The sequence below is a fragment of the Myotis daubentonii genome, chromosome 2 (assembly GCF_963259705.1).
Source record: "Myotis daubentonii chromosome 2, mMyoDau2.1, whole genome shotgun sequence".
Lineage (NCBI taxonomy): Eukaryota > Metazoa > Chordata > Mammalia > Chiroptera > Vespertilionidae > Myotis > Myotis daubentonii.
In genome coordinates, this window is record NC_081841.1 from 213023239 (window position 1) to 213042247 (window position 19009).

Here is a 19009-nt window from a genome sequence, read left to right on the forward strand (position 1 = left end):
GGACTGTCTGTACATATACTCTGGGGGGGAAAACCCACAGAAATATACAAGAAAGAAGCTAGAGGTCATATTTTTAAAAATATATTATGGTAAAAAAATCAAACAAAAACCTTACTTAACTAATCTCTAATAATGGGATATTGACTTTTTATTGTTTATGATGTTATTTATAAAGTAAAATGTAAACATAGATCATTTAATAATCATTTCATTTAACTTTATAAAATGTTTTCTAAATTAGGTAAAACTGAGCAGAAGCAAATCTATAATAATAAAAAAATTGTAATATGCTAATTAGATGTACAGCCAAATGACCTTCCAGACATAATTCCAGATGTCCTTCTGGACTAAGCTGCGCCAGCGGGGGCCAAGGCAGAAGAGGTTAGGGGCAATCAGGCAGGCAGGCAGAGCAGTTAGGGGTGATCAGGCGGGCAGACAGAGTGGTTAGGGTAAATCAGGCAGTCAGGTGAGCAGTTAGAGGTGATCAGGCAGGCAGGCAGGTGAGCGGTTGGTGCCAGCAATCCTGGGTTTCGAGAGAGGCCTAAACTGTCAGTCAGACATACCCTGAGGGGTCCTGATTTGCGAGAGGGTGCAGCCCAGGCTGAGGGACCCCATCCCCCTTCCCGTGCACAAATTTCATGCACTAGGCCTCTGGTCATAGAAATGTTAGTGGTGGATGGTGCTATGTGATCAATTTGTATAATCCTATCTAATAAAGAGGGAATATGCTAATTGACTCTCATGCGGTTGCAAAGTTGGCAGTGCCCACAGCCAATGAGGGAATATGTTAATTGACCGCCATGCCCTCCAAGATGGCAGCGCCCACGGCCAATAAGGAGGGAATATGCGGAGAAACCAAGATGGCAGCATAGGTAAACACTGGAAATTGCTGCCTCCCACAACAAATTCAAAAATACAGCTAAAAGACAAAACAGACATCATCCAGAACCACAGGAAGGCTGGTTGAGTGGAAATTCTACAACTAAAAGGAAAGAGAAAAGCATACCAAGAATCAGAGGAGGTACGGAAGTGCAGAGGAATGGAGGTGCACGTGGCAAGGGCTGGCAACTGAGGACGCGGCTGTCTTTCTGAATCGGGAGGGAGTCACAAGCCCCTGACTGCTCTGAACTCCAGTTCCGGGTGAGTCGCTGGGGACCTAGATTCATATGGGGAGAAACTGGGCTGTCTGGCAGTGGGCAGAACTCAGAATTCGAGGGCAGCTTTCTCTCGGAGGTGCTTCCAGCGATTACTGGGACACAGACATGAGGCCCCTTAGAGCAGGGCTGAAGATCAGCCATAGCTGCTTGCTCCACCCTGTTGATTCCCTGAAACCCCGCCCCACCCAAGCTGCAGCAGAGGCTTTTGCATATGAATGGGCTGGCCCTTTGAGATCTAAAATTACCTAACAAACTGCAACTGGGCCAGACAGACCCAGAACTTCCAAGAGAAGGCCCAAGGCTCCACAGCAGCTTGCACTGCTTCACAGCTGGGCCTCATCTGGGCACCTCCAAACCCCAAACAAGGAAGGGGAATCTGCAGATCTCCTCGTAGCTCCAGCTGGGTAGCCTCAGGAAGAGGCTAAATTAGCACCTCCTTAGATCAAAGAGCCAGTGTACCCAGTGGTCAGAGTGGGACCATCCAATTACAACTCCTCAGATCCATAAGGGACACACTAAGGGGGCAGACTCAGTGAGCACCAAAGCTCCACTGAAGCAAGTCTTGCCTCATAAGGGTGCTTTCAGCACAGAAGTTCTCTCACCGTAGACACAGCTGACTCTCACAGCCAATTGGCCTGGAGGTCAATTCCTCCCAGTGGTACCTATAACAATCAAGGCTTAACTACAACAAGACTGTGCACAAAGCCCACAAACGGGTGCACCAAGAGTGTCTACCTCAGGTAATTGGGGAGGCTGAGCCACTGGGCCCTATAGGACAACTAGCACACAAAGCCACTCTACCAACACAGGGAAGCATAAGAAATGTGGAAACAAGAAACAGGACACAAATGACAGAGATGGAGGAAAGCAAACTGCTGGATATAGAGTTCAAAACCACACTTTTAAGGTTTTTCAAGAACTTTCTAGAAACTGCCGATAAATTTAGTAAGGCCCTCAAAAAGACTGGTGAGACTGCCGATAAATGTAGTGAGACCCTCAAAAAATCTAGTGAGACCCTCGAGGTTATGAAAAAGGACCAACTAGAAATTAAGCATACACTGACTGAAATAAAGGCTATTATGCAGAGTTCCAACAGCAGACTAGAGGATCACAAGAATCAAGTCAACGATTTGAAATACGAAGAAGCAAAAAACACCCAAACAGAAAATCAAAATGAAAAAAGGAATTCAAAAATATGAAGATAGTGTAAAGAGCCTCTGGGACAGCTTCAAGCATACCAACATCCGAATTATAGGGGTGCCAGAAGAAGAGAGAGAACAAGATATTGAAAACCTATTGGAAGAAATAATTACAGAAAACTTCCCCTACCTTGTGAAAGAAATAGACATACAAGTCCAGGAAGTGCAGAGATCCCCAAACAAAAGGAATCCAAAGAGGACCACACCAAGATACTTCATAATTAAAATGCCAAGAGCAAAAGACAAAGAGAGAATCCTAAAAGCAGCAAGAGAAAAACAGTTAGTTACCTACAAGGGAATACCCATACGACTGTCAGCTGATTTTTCAACAGAAACTTTGCAGGCCAGAAGGGAGTGGCAAGAAATATTCAAAGTGATGAATGCCAAGAACCTACAACCAAGATTATTTTATCCAGCAAAGCTATCATTCAGAATTGAAGGTCAGATAAAGAGTTTCACAGATAAGAAAAGCTAAAGGAGTTCATCACCACCAAACCAGTATTATATGAAATACTGAAAGGTATCCTTTAAGAAGAGGAAGAAGAAGAAAAAGGTAAAGATACAAATTATGAACAACAAATACACATCTATCAACAAGTGAATCTAAAAATCAAGTGAATAAATAATCTGATGAACAGAATAAACTGGTGATTATAATAGAATCAGGGGCATAGAAAGGGAGTGGACTGACTAATCTTGGTGGGGAAAGGGGTGTGGGGGATGCGGGAAGAGAATGGACAAAAACCATGCAGCTATGGATAAGGACAGTGGGTAGAGGGGAGGGAGGGTGGAGGGGGGGTGGGATCCATGTGGAGGGGAGAAATGGGGGGAAAAAGAGGAACAACTGTAATAATCTGAACAATAAAGATTTAATTGACAAAAAAAGGAGGGTATATGCTAATTGCCTGCCCCAGCCTCAAAGATGTCAGCGCCCACAGGCAATAAGGAGGGAATATGCTAATTGAATGCCTCACCCTCAAAGGTGGTGGTGCCCATAGCCAAGAAGGAGGGAATATGCTAATTGACTGCCATACCCTCAAAGATGGCAGAGCCCACAGCCAATAAGGAGGGAATATTCTAATTGACTGCCACGCCCTCAAAATGGTGGCGCCCACAGCCACATGATGGCAATGCCCAGTCCCTTCAGCCCCACCGGGGTGCCTGTCTCCAGAGTCCTCCAGTCCCCTCAGCCTCCTAGCAACCCAGGGCTGGCCCAAGGCGCAAGCAAGCCTTGGCTGTCGGCTGCCCAGCCACTCAGGGCTGCCGAAGGTTCAGGTAACCAGGGCCGGGTGAGGCTTGCGCTGCTGGCAGTGGCAGCAGCAGAGCTATGATAGGGGCGTTGTGTCCCCCTGTTCGCCAGGTCGCCTCCTGCCCCTGAGGACTCCCGAACTGTGAGAGGGGGCAGGGTGGGCTGAGGGAGCCCCCTCCAGTGCATGAATTTTCATGCACCGGGACTCTAGTAGAGTAATAATCATGCTAATTTAAATATTATTATTTTTTTTATTTTATTTTTTTTTTATTGCTTAAAGTATTACAAAGGGTATTACATATGTATCCATTTATTATTTTTTAACCAAACGGATTAGTTCTGATATTATAAAATTCTGAGAATTTTTCTTGCTTCAGTATATAATCTCTACTTTTCTGCCTAATACTGAAATGATAGGCATTCATTATGTATGTGTGGAGAAGTATCATGTCAGCCCATAGCACCATGGGTCTCTGCTCTCTATAGCAAGGTCCAAGGCCATAGCAAGCTCATGGTAACTCAAGAACAAATATTTTCTATAAACAGTGAATTCTAAGTACCTATATTAAATAACATTATTAATAATATTGTATTTTCTGTTGACACAGGAAGAAGAAAAGAGAAAGAAAAATTGAAAGTCACTGAGGCTAAATCTCTGCAGGGACTCATTTCCCGTATTAACACTGATCTAATGACTGTTCCCCCGTCCAGAAGTTTTGAAACTCAAAGCATCTCCCTCGCTTCTGATCTTAATCCCCCCAGGTAATGTTTTCCCCTAGTCTTTCTCTTTCCTTCAGTTTTTATACCTTTGGCTTCAGTTTGCCAAGATTACTATTCTAGCCTAACTGGTTTGGCTCAGTGGATAGAGTGTTGACCTATGGACTGAAAAATCCCAGGTTCAATTCCGGTCAAGGGCATGTACCTTGGTGGCAGGCATATCACCAGTAGGAGGTGTGCAGGGGGCAGCTGATCGATGTTTCTCTCTCATCAATGTTTCTAACTCTATATCCCTCTCCCTTCCTCTCTGTAAAAATTTAATAAAATACATTTTTTTTTAAAAAAGATTACTATTCTATTAAACTTTATTATCAAGATATCCAGTCTGTTTGTTAATAAGACTAATTTTTAAAATACTTATTTTATGGAGTTTAATAGAATCACCGTATTCTTTAATAGAGTGGGGACACTCAGATTTGAAACTTTCCATCAGCTTTGAGCTGTAGCACTGTTTCCATATTTTTGAGGACAAAAATGCTTGCCCTAATATTTCTAGCCAATTTGCAGGTTACAAATATGCCCATCTCCTCCCACCAAAGTGATAAAAGAATCAGTCAGTGAGTATACATTGGGTTCATCCAACATTATTGAGTTTGTGTGAAGTGAACTGTATTAGGTGTTTTGAAGAGATATGTAGATGAAGAAAGCATAGTCCCTGACCTAGTAAAACAAAAAGTATGAAACAAGTCAGATGCAATACATTCTGCGGATGATGTGCAAAAGCAGTGTGTTTTAGGAGAATAAAGGAGTAGGAAGTCTGCGTGGGACATTTCAGGCCCATCAAAGGCACGGAGGAATGTAAGATGGGGCATGTTTAGGGAACAGTGATTGGACTTCGGGTTAGAGCAGCGGTTCTCAACCTGTGGGTCCCGACCCCTTTGGCAGTCGAACGACCCTTTCACAGGGGTTGCCTAAGACCATCCTGCATATCAGATATTTACAGTATGAATCATAACAGTAGCAACATTACAGTTATGAAGTAGCAACGAAAATAATTTTATGTTTGGGTCACAACATGAAGAACTGTATTTAAAGGGCCAGAAGGTTGAGAACCACTGGGTTCAAGGATGGGATACTGGGACGCACAGAGTCATTGTGGCAAGACCAGAGCATTTGGAATCAAGAGACCTATAGGGGGGATTATATTGGATGTGTTGATTGAACTTTTCTAAACTTTAGGTTCCCAATCTATAGAATGAGGATAATAATATGTTGTCCAAGGGATTGTGGTGAGCGCAATATCGTGTCAATATGACAGTCACTAACACAGAACCTAGCAACTGTCTTAGTAAATTTTTGTTGAATTGCATTCTCACTCAAAGACCTAGTGGAAAGCGAAGCTTATTCATGGGAGACCTTCGGTAGTACTAAGGAGCTGGGATTTTATGTGTCGCACAGCCCATCTTGTGTAGAGGGGAGCAGGGAAAAGGGGTTTGAGAGAGCTCCTGGTCTCAAGCTACATATAATTTAGTTGGTGGGTGTGCAGCCATGCCACACGCACATGCACACACACAAGATAAGGCAAACTAGTAGGTAGTAGAGTGACTGAGAGGTTGAGCTTTGGGTATAGACTACAAGTTTGGAGCCTGACATCATGATTTATTAGCTTTGTAATCTTGAATCAGCCGCTTTCCTTCAAAACTGGTTTTGTTATCTATGAGAATTAAAGGAGACAAGACATTGTGTGGCATAGAGTAGGCACTCAATAAGTTTTAGTTCTATTATTGTAATCAGATGCTAATTATATGTATTATGCCATATATTATGTTATATTACATTTCATTATATTATAATAGTTCCATGTCCTTTAGCTCATAAATGATGTAGGGTTCAAAGGAAAAACAGCATACCCTTCACAAAGTAGAGCAAGCATGTCAAACTCGTGGCCCGTGGGCCGCATGCTACCCACAACGAATATTTTTGCAGCCCAGCCAATATAACGGCATCGAAGAAACATTTTAATAAAAATTTCATAACATAAGTTTTATAATATTCTGTTATACATAATTACTAATAATGAACTACAGCGTTCGCTAATGACTGATTACTATAATTGTGTTGCATTCATTTCCCTTACGCTCCTTATGTGCAAGCACACCATTTCTCTCCAATACTAGCAGCGAATATTATAGCAGCCAATTGCCACTTCTTTAGTCTTGTACTGACTTGTTTGGTGTGTGCAACAGGAAATATTTTGCTCTCAGAGAACAAGAAAAATAGGCTTATTTGCATTACACTTATTAATTTGTGCAGTTATTCAGTGTCTGGTAAGTTAATGTTCAAGAAAAAATATTAAATTTTAATAAATATTCTATTATTTTATGTTAACCATTACTCTTTTATTTCAGCCCTTTGTATTCAGCATGTCTTTATCAACATAAGCCTACGTTTCCATGAAAATGGAAGCTTTTTTTTTTTTTGCAGCCCACATAAACGTAAACCTTGTTTATTTGGCCCATGATAGCCTTTGAGTTTGACATGCTTGAAGTAGAGTAAGACCTGAACTGAATCTTAAACAATAGGCAAGATTTGGTAAGCTGAAAAGAAAGGGGAGGGTACTCAAGGCAGAGGCAAAAATATGCCCTAGCCCAGGAGCAAGTCTACGGAATGCCTTTGTGAGACTGAAAGGACACAGGCCTGAACAGGGCATACAGGTCGGTGAGTACTGGTTTGAACAGGAATACCTAACAGGATCGCTTTATTCTCCAGTGTGCAGGCTTTACAATAAGTCTGATTTGCTTTTGTTGTTGGAGTTGCTATGAGTTTGTTGTAAGTTTTGGTCTCTTGAAACTGCTCTGACAGGTTCAACATCATTTCCCACTTAGCATAGTAAAATATGCAGCCTGGATTACATAGAAGCAAACAGTGGATAACAACATGGAACCGTTAAACATCAGGCAGAAGAAATAAACTTGAGAAATAGGAACATTGCGCAAATGTTCCCATTTCTCAAGTTTATTTATTTTGCCTGATGATATCTAAGCAATTATTGACAGATATTTGGTGGTTTTTAATAGTATTAAGAAATATTTTCTACATCTATTTTGATGTTCTTTTCTGGATAAATGCTGAAAGAAAATGCATGGACAACACAGGTAAAAGTACAAATAAATACTAATAGAACTTATTTGAAATAGCCAAAGTATTCTAGTGGTAATTGCAATAGGTCTTCATTTATTCTTCTAACATTTCTTTGTACATTTATCCAACATGAGGAAAATGTTATTGTAGTTGCTAGTTCTATTCTTGACCCAGAATAGAATTCTAGTGTCAGATACCCGGTTCCTCTAGGTCTAAATATTATTTTGAATCCTAGTTGGACATATTAAGGATTTGGAATAAAGAATTGATTATTGAGCCCTTAATTCATGCTTTCACCAATGTTGTCTAATGTCATTCCCATAATAATTCTATGAAGTAAGTGTCATTATTCCCAATTTAGAAATCAGGAAATTAAAACTCCACAGTAATCTTCCCATGATCACCAACCAGGAAGCAGTTAGAACTGGGATTTAAATTTAAGTCTTTGGCTCTGGGGCTTGGAGTTTTCCAGGTACCATGCTGCTCCCAGGAAGCAGAGGGGGAAGCTGTGAAGGACAAGGGAGGGGAGGTCCAGAGCAAGCTGACCGGTCGGGAGCTGGGACCCCTTTGCTCTGCTTCTCCTGGTGCTCTCTGCACCTGCCTCCCCCTGGGGTGCCCTGGAGGCTGCGTCCCCTGGCTGTCTTGCCCAGAACCTGTCCGCTGTGGGCGCTCAGAGGTTAGAGAACATGAGGTGTGGTGTTGCTTTTCTCCCGGCTGCCAGCTCACAGTGTGTTGGTGGCACTTCTCCAGGCAGCAACCCTTGTCGCTCCAGGCCCAAGTGTGGGCATGTGTCCTCACTGTGATAAGCCTTGGGGAATTAAGCTGTTCCTTGTTAATTTCGCTCCCCACCTCTTTACAAACTCTGGTTTCTTCATGGAATGTTCCTCCCATTAGCCAGTCTGAAGGTGCCGTTGCTTCCTGTGGATTCCTAGCAGGCAGTCATGGTGTCAGTGGCTATGGATGCTTTTTAATTTTGATTGTTTTTACTTTCCTCAGATCCATCGCTTCTCCAACAATTTTTATAGTGATTTGAATGGTGTGATGACAATTCAAGCAAAACCACTTCAGCCGAGACCGACCTATTTTGCAGACAGAACTCAGTACAAATGAGAAATAACCACCCAGCCTCCTCCCTGTGCTGCACACACATGAACACCCGGACTGTGGAGGATGTGAGAGAATGAGAATCACACTCAGGGCAGGTCACGGCCAGTGTGTGAGGATAGAAACATGCTATTCAAATACCGACCACAGAAGGATTACTGTTAGGATGGGGCAGATAAGAAAAAGGGGCCCAGACAGCATGGTTCAGTGATTGAGCGTTGACCTATGAACCAAGAGGTGACAGTTCTATTCCCGGTCAAGGCACATTGCCCAGGTTGTGGGCTCCGTTCCCATTAGGGAATGTGCAGGAGGCAGTTGATCAATGATTCTCTCTCATCATTGGTGTTTCTCTCTCTCTCTCTCTCTCTCTCTCTCTCTCTCCATCTCCCTTCCTCTCTGAAATCAATAAAATTATATTTAAAAAAAGAAAAAGGGAATGCAGGAATTCTTAATCTTATGGGCTATAATGTTTGATCATAAACAATAAGAAACTTAGATCTTTTCTCTCTATTGTAATTAACTTGATTTCCCTTCCCCAGGAATGAACAAGAGGACAAATCACTGAGTGTTGGGGCTAGTAGCCTTTCTGCGGCCCACCACCGTCTGGGACGAATCTCAGACTCCTGCCGACTACAGACTCCTGCAAAGAAAACACCGGTACACAGGAGGCTGCCTTCTCTCCCTTCGGACTCACAGAGAATGAAAACCCCCAATGTGGACAGTGAGGAGGTGCTTAGGGGAACAAGACTGTAAGTCCTGCTTCTCTCATGGTAAACAAAAGTCACCGAGGACAGAGGCCCTTGTCACTTAGGGCTCATGGATTATTCTAGACAAAGCATCTTCTGTCAAACTTATGTGGACACTTTTCTAAGTTGTTTATGCATTTGAATATTGATATGAGTTGAATATTTAACATTTGAATATTTGGCATGAATTTTGTTTCAGCAGTATTTACAGCGATTCTTAGCTGTATTTACAACTTATTGGCACCCCCATTGTGTTGTCTCGCTTTGGGGACCCTACCTGGACCATCATGCCACAGGCTTTCTGCAGCAAGGGAGGGAGTTAGTACAGGTCCCCCTGCACCTGGCCAGTGTGACTCAGTGGTTGAGCATCGACCCATATACCAAGAGGTCGCAGGTTTGATTCCCAGTCAGGGCACATGCTCTTATTTCAGGCTGATCCCCAGCGGGGAGGCATGCAGGAGGCAGCAGATCATTTTGATGCATCGATGTTTTGCTCTCTCTCTCCCTTCCTCTATCTCTACAAATCAATAAAAACATATTTTAACAAAATAAAAAGTAAAGGTCCCCCTGCGGGAGGTGGGTGGTGGAAGCACTGGCCAGTGCTTAGCCAGGAATTGGACTCTTTCAAGATGGGTTCATAGCGCCACTTCCAGCTTTTTCACAGGTCAGTGTGTCTTGCACAGTTTGGAGCTGAAATTCCCAGTTCTAGGAGGGTCTGTCCTGTTAATTCTTTCAGGACCCTTCTCCCTCCTGTGTTCTCACTGAGATTGCCTGGGACCCATTCCTCACCCACACCCGGGCCAAGAGCACGTGACTGGTTCACTCCTCTTCCTCCCAGCCTGCCTGGGCTCCACTATCAAAACCTTTCCTATTTCCTATGAAAGTGAGTTTGGACACTTCCAACTGTACATTCCCTTTTACTTCAGGCCCCTCCCTTTCTGTAGACGTGTTTTCCAATATTGCCATGCTCAAGGCCCTTTTATACTCTATTTCCAACTATTCCAAACCTATGGAATTTTAATATTCCAAAAATATACTGTGAAACTTATGTACCTTTTTTTACCCGTGATTTACACATTAAAAGAGTAAGATTATTTTGTCCTGTCAAAAACCAATGTTTACCTTTTTTTCTTATACTAACATGATCTTACTATGGTAGAATGTAGTACTTTTTACATACTTTTCTTTTTTTATATATTTTTTATTGATTATTACTTAACATTATTCATATTTTCCATATTATTAGATATTTTCAAAATCACAATTTTAATGATTAGAATGTAATCATGTGGGTATGTGTAATTTATTATTTCTTTATTATTGAGGTTTTTTTGTCTATATGTTCATTATTGTAATATGCAGTGTCATTGTATGTAAATCTAAATAAGGATGTCTTCAAATTGCTTCCTGGTGATGTAGTCCTAGAGCTAAAGACATCAGGTTAAAGGTTGTAGATATTTTTAAGGCCCTTGAACATTTTTTCAAAGTTTGTCCCAGAATGGTTCTACCAATTAATAGGCTCACTGATAAGACAGGAGACTATCTTTTTCATTCAGCTGCAAAACTTTGGGTAGTATGTGTATTTTAAAACTTGATAAGTCAAAAACGGTCCTATATTAATTTTCACAACTTTATTATTCATGAATAAATGAATTGTAAACTGTTTCTAGAATAGCCATCTGTAGCCTTGTGCATGAGTCAGGGAATTTATTTTTCATTTTAGTATCTGATGGAAAGCCTCCTATCATCATTATTCTTTTGTTTTTTTCTGAAAATTTACTCTCCTATACTGACAAAGAACTATACAATATTTTCAATTTTTTTAAAAAGCTCCACATTGGACTTCATAGCATTAAATTTGTTGAAAATGTAGGAATAATTGACATTTTAATGATATTTAGTTTGCCCATTAGAAAACATATTTGCCTCCCCATTTTTATGATGATTCATAAAGTTTTGTGGTTTTCTGAATCTAGCCCCTGCACATTTATAATTAATTTTGTTCTTCTTTTAAAAAATATATTTTTATTGATTTCAGTGAGGAAGGGAAAGGGAGAGAGAGATAGAAACATCAATGATGAGAGATAATCATTGATCGGCTGCCTACTGCACGCCCCCGACTGGGGATCCCGCCCGCAACCTAGGCATGTGCTCTGACTGGGAATCGAACTGTGACCTCCTGGTTCATAGGTGGACGCTCAACCACCGAGCCCTGCCAGGTGGGCTTAATTTTGTTCTTTTATTGATCACTCTATTCCCTAAATTTCTACAGTGCTTATATTCAGAACCATGTGCCATAACATGTTGTTATATAAATTGCATTGCATTGTACTCTAATTATTTATGTGTTTTCAATAATGTGTAAATTCCGTAAGGTCAGAACTAGATGTTCCATTACCTCTCTGTTCTGCCCTGTGGCTAGAATAGCTGGTAACTCAGTCAATACAGGCTGACGGCGATTGCTCAGGAGAAGGTGACAGAGCTAGCTGGTGCCAGGCCCCGCCCCACATTTGTCTCCCTGAACTCAGCTCATTTCTCTTGGAAGGCAGACTGTGATGAAGAGCTCACATCAGGAGCTGTGTAAGGTCTGTCCTCTGTCTTGACTCCCGGATGCTCAGTTACGTGTTGTTGTGTTCACAGGCAAACTGGCATGGACCACATGTCCTCCCCACCAGTCCACACCGCACGGAGCAGGTTACCCCCCATAGGCCCCGAGCCTGCTGAGCAGAAGGTGGCAGTTCCAGGATCTCGGCCTGTCTCTGTAAGACAGATTCCATTATATCAAAGTGCACCGTTCAAACAAACAAACAAACAAACAACATATAATCTTGGTACTTTGCAGTGAAATCATTAACATAAAATGTCTCCATAATCTGTTTCCTGAAAATAAGTGGCTTGTGAGAATTTACAGGGCTGGCAGGGTTTGTTCACTATTTTGTGAAATAAAAACATGGCTTAAGCTAAATGAGGGCGTTCAGGTGTCCGGGACATACTGCCGGGGTCCAACCCCAGCGGGTCCAGGGGTCCCCAAAGGCGTGGACGGAGTCGGCGAAGAAGGAAGGACACGGAGACAGCGTTCAGTTGATCAGCAGCCTAGCCAGGATCTCTAGCCCAGATCTCCAGCCAAGTTCTGGTCTGGATCTCCAGAGAGGTTCTGCTTCGGATCTCCAGCGAGGTTCTGTAGCCATGTTCCCTCGCTAGGTTCTCCAGCCAGGTTCTGTCCAGGCTCTCCAGTCAGGTTCAGTGTCCAGGTTCCAGTCAGGTTCTCCTGCCAATCTCTGTAGTCAGGTTCAGTCCAGGATCCCTTGCCATGTTCTCCCGCTAGGCTCTGTCTCTAGGCTCCGAGGCCAGTCCCTCTCCAGGATCCTCCGGCATGCTCTCTCCAGCGAAGTTCTTCTGTCTCTAGGCTCCGTGTAGGTTCTGTCTTCTTGATTCTGTTCTAAGTTCTGAGTGTTTCTGTCTTGTTACAATTGTATTTATACCAGTTGATTCAATCCTATCAATCTCTATTACAAAGGTTAGGGCGTTTCTTATCTCCATTCCAGGGAGAAAAGATTATGTAGTTTAAGCATGATTGTTCGTAGTTAAAGGGATTAATTACCCGCCTGGCACTTAGTTGAGGGGTTTTATTCCCTCCCTAACTTCAGGGGAAAATCCCTACCTGGGGATTCAACCTTTCTCGGAGAGGTGACTTTGGTTAAAACACAGTGCCAAGAAGGTGAGCAAACATATTAAGAACCGTATGCCATATATGCCAGGTCCCTTGAAACAGCAAGGATGGACCGGCTCCCGGCAACATACCTGATGGTCAGGATGGTGTGCAGAAAATAGCATGAAGGTGAGGTAAGAGACAGGCAGATGTGTGTTGGAATCCTGCCACCCAGTCTCTGTGTGATTTGGTCTAAAGGACTCTCTCTGAGCCTCAATTTTGTCATCTATAAAAGGGCAATAATAATTGCTACCTCAAAAAATTGTTACTAGTATACGGATTCAATGAATGTAAAGATGTTAAATAACGACTGGCATAAATGAGGAGCTCAGTCACATGCCCCTGCCATTTTTATCAGCTCTCATTTTTCCCGCTAACTTTCCTATGTTTACTGCCATGTAGAAGCAGTCCCTTCTTCAGCCAAGCTCAGCTCAGCCCTGCAATTGGGAAAGGTCTGGGGAAGCTGTGCTGCTGGTAACAGGCACAACCATATTTCATAATGACCACACGCTCTGCTATGACACAAGTAGCTTGTGTCTATTTTGTAGAACACAGAAGCATCCAGGTTGTGGCAACATAAAGCTTAGGGAGAGAACAAACGCTGAGGCAGTGTTTTCTCTTGCATTCCCTGTGCCTCCCTGGGCATAGCCATGGACCCATTCCCAGGAGGTCAGAGTGGCAACGCTTTAATATTTAAGCTTAGACTATTGAGGCTGAGCGTGAAATCACAAAAGAAGGCAAATATCACCTTAAAAAGACTCAGATGCTTCACAACTGCAGAACTACATTTTTATTATAGAATTATAGAATTGCATGTAGTAAAGGTTTTAAACCCATATTTACCAATTAGGACATTACTATTTTATTAGGTTAAATAACACAATTCCGGAGAACCAAGATGGCGGCATAGGTTAACGCCGGAGTTTGCTGCTTTAAACAACTACTTCAAAAGTGAAACCAAAAAACGGAAGGGACATCACCCAGAACCACAGGAACGCTGGCTGAGTGGAAGTCCTACAACTAGGAAGAAAGAGAAACGCACAAGGACACTCAGAGGAGGCGCAGTGCTGAAGTCAAATTCTGAGGTGCAGAGTGCGCGGAGCGGGCTGGTGGCGGAGGGCGCGGTTGGCGTTTTCAATCGGGAGGGAGTCGCAGACTCTGAGCTCCAGATCCGGGCGAGTCTTTAGGGACCCAGACTCAAACGGGAGAAGCGGGACTGTCTGGCTTCGGTCAGAGCGAGTGCAGCTTTCTCTCCCAGCTTTGCAGCGGGTGCTGGGACTCAGAGAGGCAGAGCCCCTGAGGACAGGACTGAGAGCCGCCATAACTGCTCTCTCCGGCCCACCCTGTTGATCCTGTGCGACCCGCCCCGCCCAAGCCCTGCACAGAGGCATTTGTCAGATAGCCTCAGGCAAAGGCTAGATTAGCACCTCCCTAGAGGACAGAAGTTCTCTCACTGCTGACACAGCTGATTCTCATAGCCACTTGGCCTGGAGGTCAAACCCTCCCTGGAATTAGCTACAACAATCAAGATTTAACTATAAGACTGCGAACAAAGACCACTAGGGGGTGCACCAAGGAAGCATAACAAAATGCGGAGACAAAGAAACAGGACAAAATTGTCAATGGAAGATATAGAGTTCAGAACCACACTTTTAAGGTCTCTCAAGAACTGTTTAGAAGCTGCCGATAAACTTAATGAGATCTACACGAAAACTAATAAGACCCTCGATCTTATATTGGGGAACCAACTAGAAATTAAGCACACACGGACTGAAATAACGAATATTACACAGACGCCCGACAGCAGACCAGAGGAGCGCAAGAATCAAGTCAATGATTTGAAATGCGAGGAAGCAAAAAACACCCAACCGGAAAAGCAAAATGAAAAAAGAATCCAAAAATGCGAGGATAGTGTAAGGAGCCTCTGGGACAGCTTCAAGCGTACCAACATCAGAATTATAGGGGTGCCAGAAGATGAGAGAGAGCAAGATATTGAAAACCTATTTGAAGAAATAATGACAGAAAACTTCCCCCACCTGGTGAAAGAAATGGACTTACAGGTCCAAGAAGCGCGGAGAACCCCAAACAAAAGGAATCCAAAGAGGACCACACCAAGACACATCATAATTAAAATGCCAAGAGCAAAAGATAAAGAGAGAATCTTAAAAACAGCAAGAGAAAGAAACTCAGTTACCTACAAGGGAATACCCATACGACTGTCAGCTGATTTCTCAACAGAAACTTTGCAGGCCAGAAGAGAGTGGCAAGAAATATTCAAAGTGATGAATACCAAGAACCTACAACCAAGATTACTTTATCCAGCAAAGCTATCATTCAGAATTGAAGGTCAGATAAAGAGCTTCACAGATAAGGAAAAGCTAAAGGAGTTCATCACCACCAAACCAGGATTATATGAAATGCTGAAAGGTATCCTTTAAGAAGAGGAAGAGGAAGAAAAAGGTAAAGATACAAATTATGAACAACAAATATGCATCTATCAACAAGTGAATCTAAGAATCAAGTGAATAAATAATCTGATGAACAGAATGAACTGTTGATTATAATAGAATCTGGGACATAGAAAGGGAATGGACTGACTATTCTTGGGGGGGAAAGGGGTGTGGGAGATGTGGGAAGAGACTGGACAAAAATCGTGCACCTATGGATGAGGACAGTGGGTGGGGAGTGAGGGCGGAGGGTGGGGCGGGAACTGGGAGGAGGGGAGTTATGGGGGGGAAAAAAAGAGGAACAAATGTAATAATCTAAACAATAAAGATTTAATTTAAAAAAATAAAAATAAAAATAAATAAATAACACAATTCCATAATTAAAACATTTTTATATTTATGCTTAGTAGATCTTATGTTTGCCAACATATAAATAAGTTTTCAAGTAAGTGAATAAATGAATGACTAAAGGAGTGAAGCATATATAGATTTTTTTTTAAGGTTTGAATTTTATTTAAACAATAACATATTATCTCTCATTTAGTACAGAGGAAGGCATGCACAGAACCATGTTTTAAGTGCAATACCCGATAGTGTAGAACGATCACCTCTTCGAGAAAGATCTCTGACTGTGGAACAGTTTTCAAGGCCCAGCACAACCCATACGTTCCGAGTAGGTTCTCTGTTAACTATACTTTGCTTTTATTTTTGTTTTAATTAAAATGTTTGGGTGACATTGGCTAATAGGATCATACAGGTATCGAGTGTACATTTCCATATGCATGATCTGTATACTGCATTGTGTTAACTATACTTTGGTTTTTAAAAATATCCACCCCATGCCCTGGCTGGAATGGCTCAGTTGTTTGAATCTTGTCCCATGTACCAAAAAGTCACTAGTTCAATTCCAGGTCAGGGCACATGCCTGGGTTCAATCCCCAGAAAGGGATGTGCAGGAGACAGCTGATCGATGTTTCTCTCCCTGTCCTTTCCTGTCTCTCTAAAAACAATAAAAACATATTGAAAAAATATCCAACTCAAGTGCCCATCAATAGACAAGTGGATAAAGAATTTGTGCCATATACACATACATACATACAATGGAATATTCGTCATAAAAAAGAATGAAATTTTACCATTTGTCACAGCATGGAAATAAGTCAGAGATAGACAAATATCATATAATTTCACTTACATGTGGAATCTAAATAACAAAATAAATAAGCAAAATAGAAACAGGCCCATAGGTATAGAGAACAGGTTGATGGTTGCTAGAGTTGAGGGGGATTGAGAAGTACAGATTGGTAGTTACAGAATAGTCATGGGGTTGTAAGTACAGCATAGGGAATCTAGTCAATAATATTGTAACATCTTTTGATGGTGCCAGGTGGGGACTGGAAGTATCAGGGAAACACTTTGTAGAGTATATGATTATCAAACCACTATGCTGTACACCTGAAATCTACACAAAATAATATTGAATGTAAAAAATATATACTTTTAACTAAATGTCAAACAAGGAAAAAAGTATCTGAAACAATAGAACTCATCCTTCTAACTCATCCTAAAACTCATCCTTTATTTTTCTTCTAACAGTCAGACACCCCTCGAAAAGGTTCATTGACTCTGATGGAGTTTGCTGGTCACACCTGGGCAGGTCAAGGTTTGCTGACAGGTCAGTGTTCTCCATGGATAAATAAAATGATGTAATGTGTGAAATTGTAAGTTTTGGAAAAGAAGCTGAAGATTGCTCCCTGGATGGGACAGTTGTGGACCCCGTCAGAGGAAATACCAAGGGTTTGTGGTCTAAACCAGACCTCAGAAACCTCTATAAAGACCAAAACTGCAAAGGCAAGCTGTGGTTGTAAAGAGGAAAATGCCCAAATGTTTTTTAATCAACTTAAGATCTCACCCTCAAAAAAAAGGGAAAAGGCTGCCTTGTGAGTCCTATGGGAAATTAGTGTCTCCTTCAGCTGTGCAGGTTCATTCTTTTCTCCTAAATGTAACCCTAATCTTAGGTTCTCTTTGAAGATCTAATGATAGCAATGCTTAATAAAATTAATACATACATTCTAATTATTTATGTAGAGTTTTACAGATGAGTCTGCTCTTCGATGAATAAAGTTTCTCATCTGAATTCAAGCCAATGATGTTTTAATTTTCAAACTATGACCAATATTTTTTTTCAAAAGCAAAAGATAGATCAAAATGAACTTTTATTGTTGCAAAATACTTTTTCATCTTTAACTGCCTCTAATCACAAACACACCATTGCTACTGCTTATATGTATGACAGGATAATATCAAATTTGTGAAATCATTCAAACACAGTCAAGGGTAGAGAAAAATAAAGCACATGGTCAAATCATCATAGGCAAGATGACATTTGGAAAAGAACATTACGGGAGTCTAAATATGTGGACACTAGCTCCTAAGGGAACCAAGTAGTGCTTGTCCTGTGTCACACACATGCTTCAGTTATGACCAACATTTTTATTCAGGGAGGCCACATGGCATTGTCATGAAACCCTGGAATCAAGGTTTCTTTTTCTTTTTTTAAGACCTTTTTATTGATTTCAGAGAGAGAAGGAGAGAGAGAGAGAAACATCGATGATGAGAGAATCACTGATCATGCCCCACACTGGGGATTGAGCCCACAAGCTGGGAATATGTCCTGAATGGTAATCAAACCATGACTTCCTGGTTCATAGGTCGATGCTCAACCACTGAGCCACGCTGGCTGGGCTCAAATGCTTCATTTCCATTCTGGCTCTGCCCCTACCAGCCGAGCAATCTTTGGGTTGTCTGAATCTCTCTCTGGGCCTCCGTTTCTTTTTTTTATAACCTGCTGGCTGATAAAATAATTACTGGAAAAATGTATGGAAAGGACCTAGGTAGATGCCAGAAAGATATTGTTTGCTGTAAATGTTCATAGTAGAAATTATGACCATTTGTATTACAGATCATCGGACATGTAAAGGATAATTGCCCTTTTTAAGGGAAACACTTCATATATTATAATTTTAAAATAAATTTAGCAAAATTTAAGCATTGGAACAACACAGGTTTGTCAGTGCTTGCCTCACCCTTCTATGGTTCTGTAGCAGAGTCATGTCAAAGATCCTTTAGCCCTTTGAGATTTTTCTCCAATGCTTAATAGCTCCAGGCTGCTGTACCTTGCCATTGCTTTTTTTCTTATACATTCCCTAGTGCTGTTCGCTATCATGGTCAGTGACAATAGTTCTTTGTCTAAGAGACAGCCACGCTACATTATCAAGTATTGCTTTTAACAGAATCATAGATCAGGGGTCCTCAAACTACGGCCCGCGGGCCACATGCGGCCGGCCAAAAACATTTATCCGGCCCACTGGGTGTTTTTGCCGCCTCTGCCTATCCGTGGCCCGCAGTGTGCATGTGTGGAATGTCTGAGGGACAGTGAACTGGCCCCCTCTTTAAAAAGTTTGACGATCTCTGACATAGATGGTCAAGCAGAATTAGACACCCAAGTTTGTTTATTAATAAATTATCATGTACTAACTG

The 19009-nt window shown here is 41.9% G+C and overlaps 2 protein-coding genes across 2 annotated transcripts in view; one reads left to right on the forward strand and one right to left on the reverse strand.

Annotated features, from left to right (window-relative positions):
• The window catches only part of LOC132228717 (protein FAM149A-like), a 31914-nt gene extending 14552 nt beyond the window's left edge, over window positions 1-17362 (forward strand). The window contains 6 exon segments of the mRNA XM_059685617.1: window positions 4214-4383; window positions 8460-8563; window positions 9107-9316; window positions 11954-12074; window positions 16014-16142; window positions 17066-17362. Coding sequence (XP_059541600.1) covers window positions 4214-4383; window positions 8460-8563; window positions 9107-9316; window positions 11954-12074; window positions 16014-16142; window positions 17066-17179 — 848 coding nt within the window. The 3' untranslated portion in view covers window positions 17180-17362.
• Window positions 1-19009, reverse strand: part of LOC132228726 (cytochrome P450 4V2-like) — a 234889-nt gene that overhangs the window by 75489 nt on the left and 140391 nt on the right. The window lies entirely within an intron of this gene.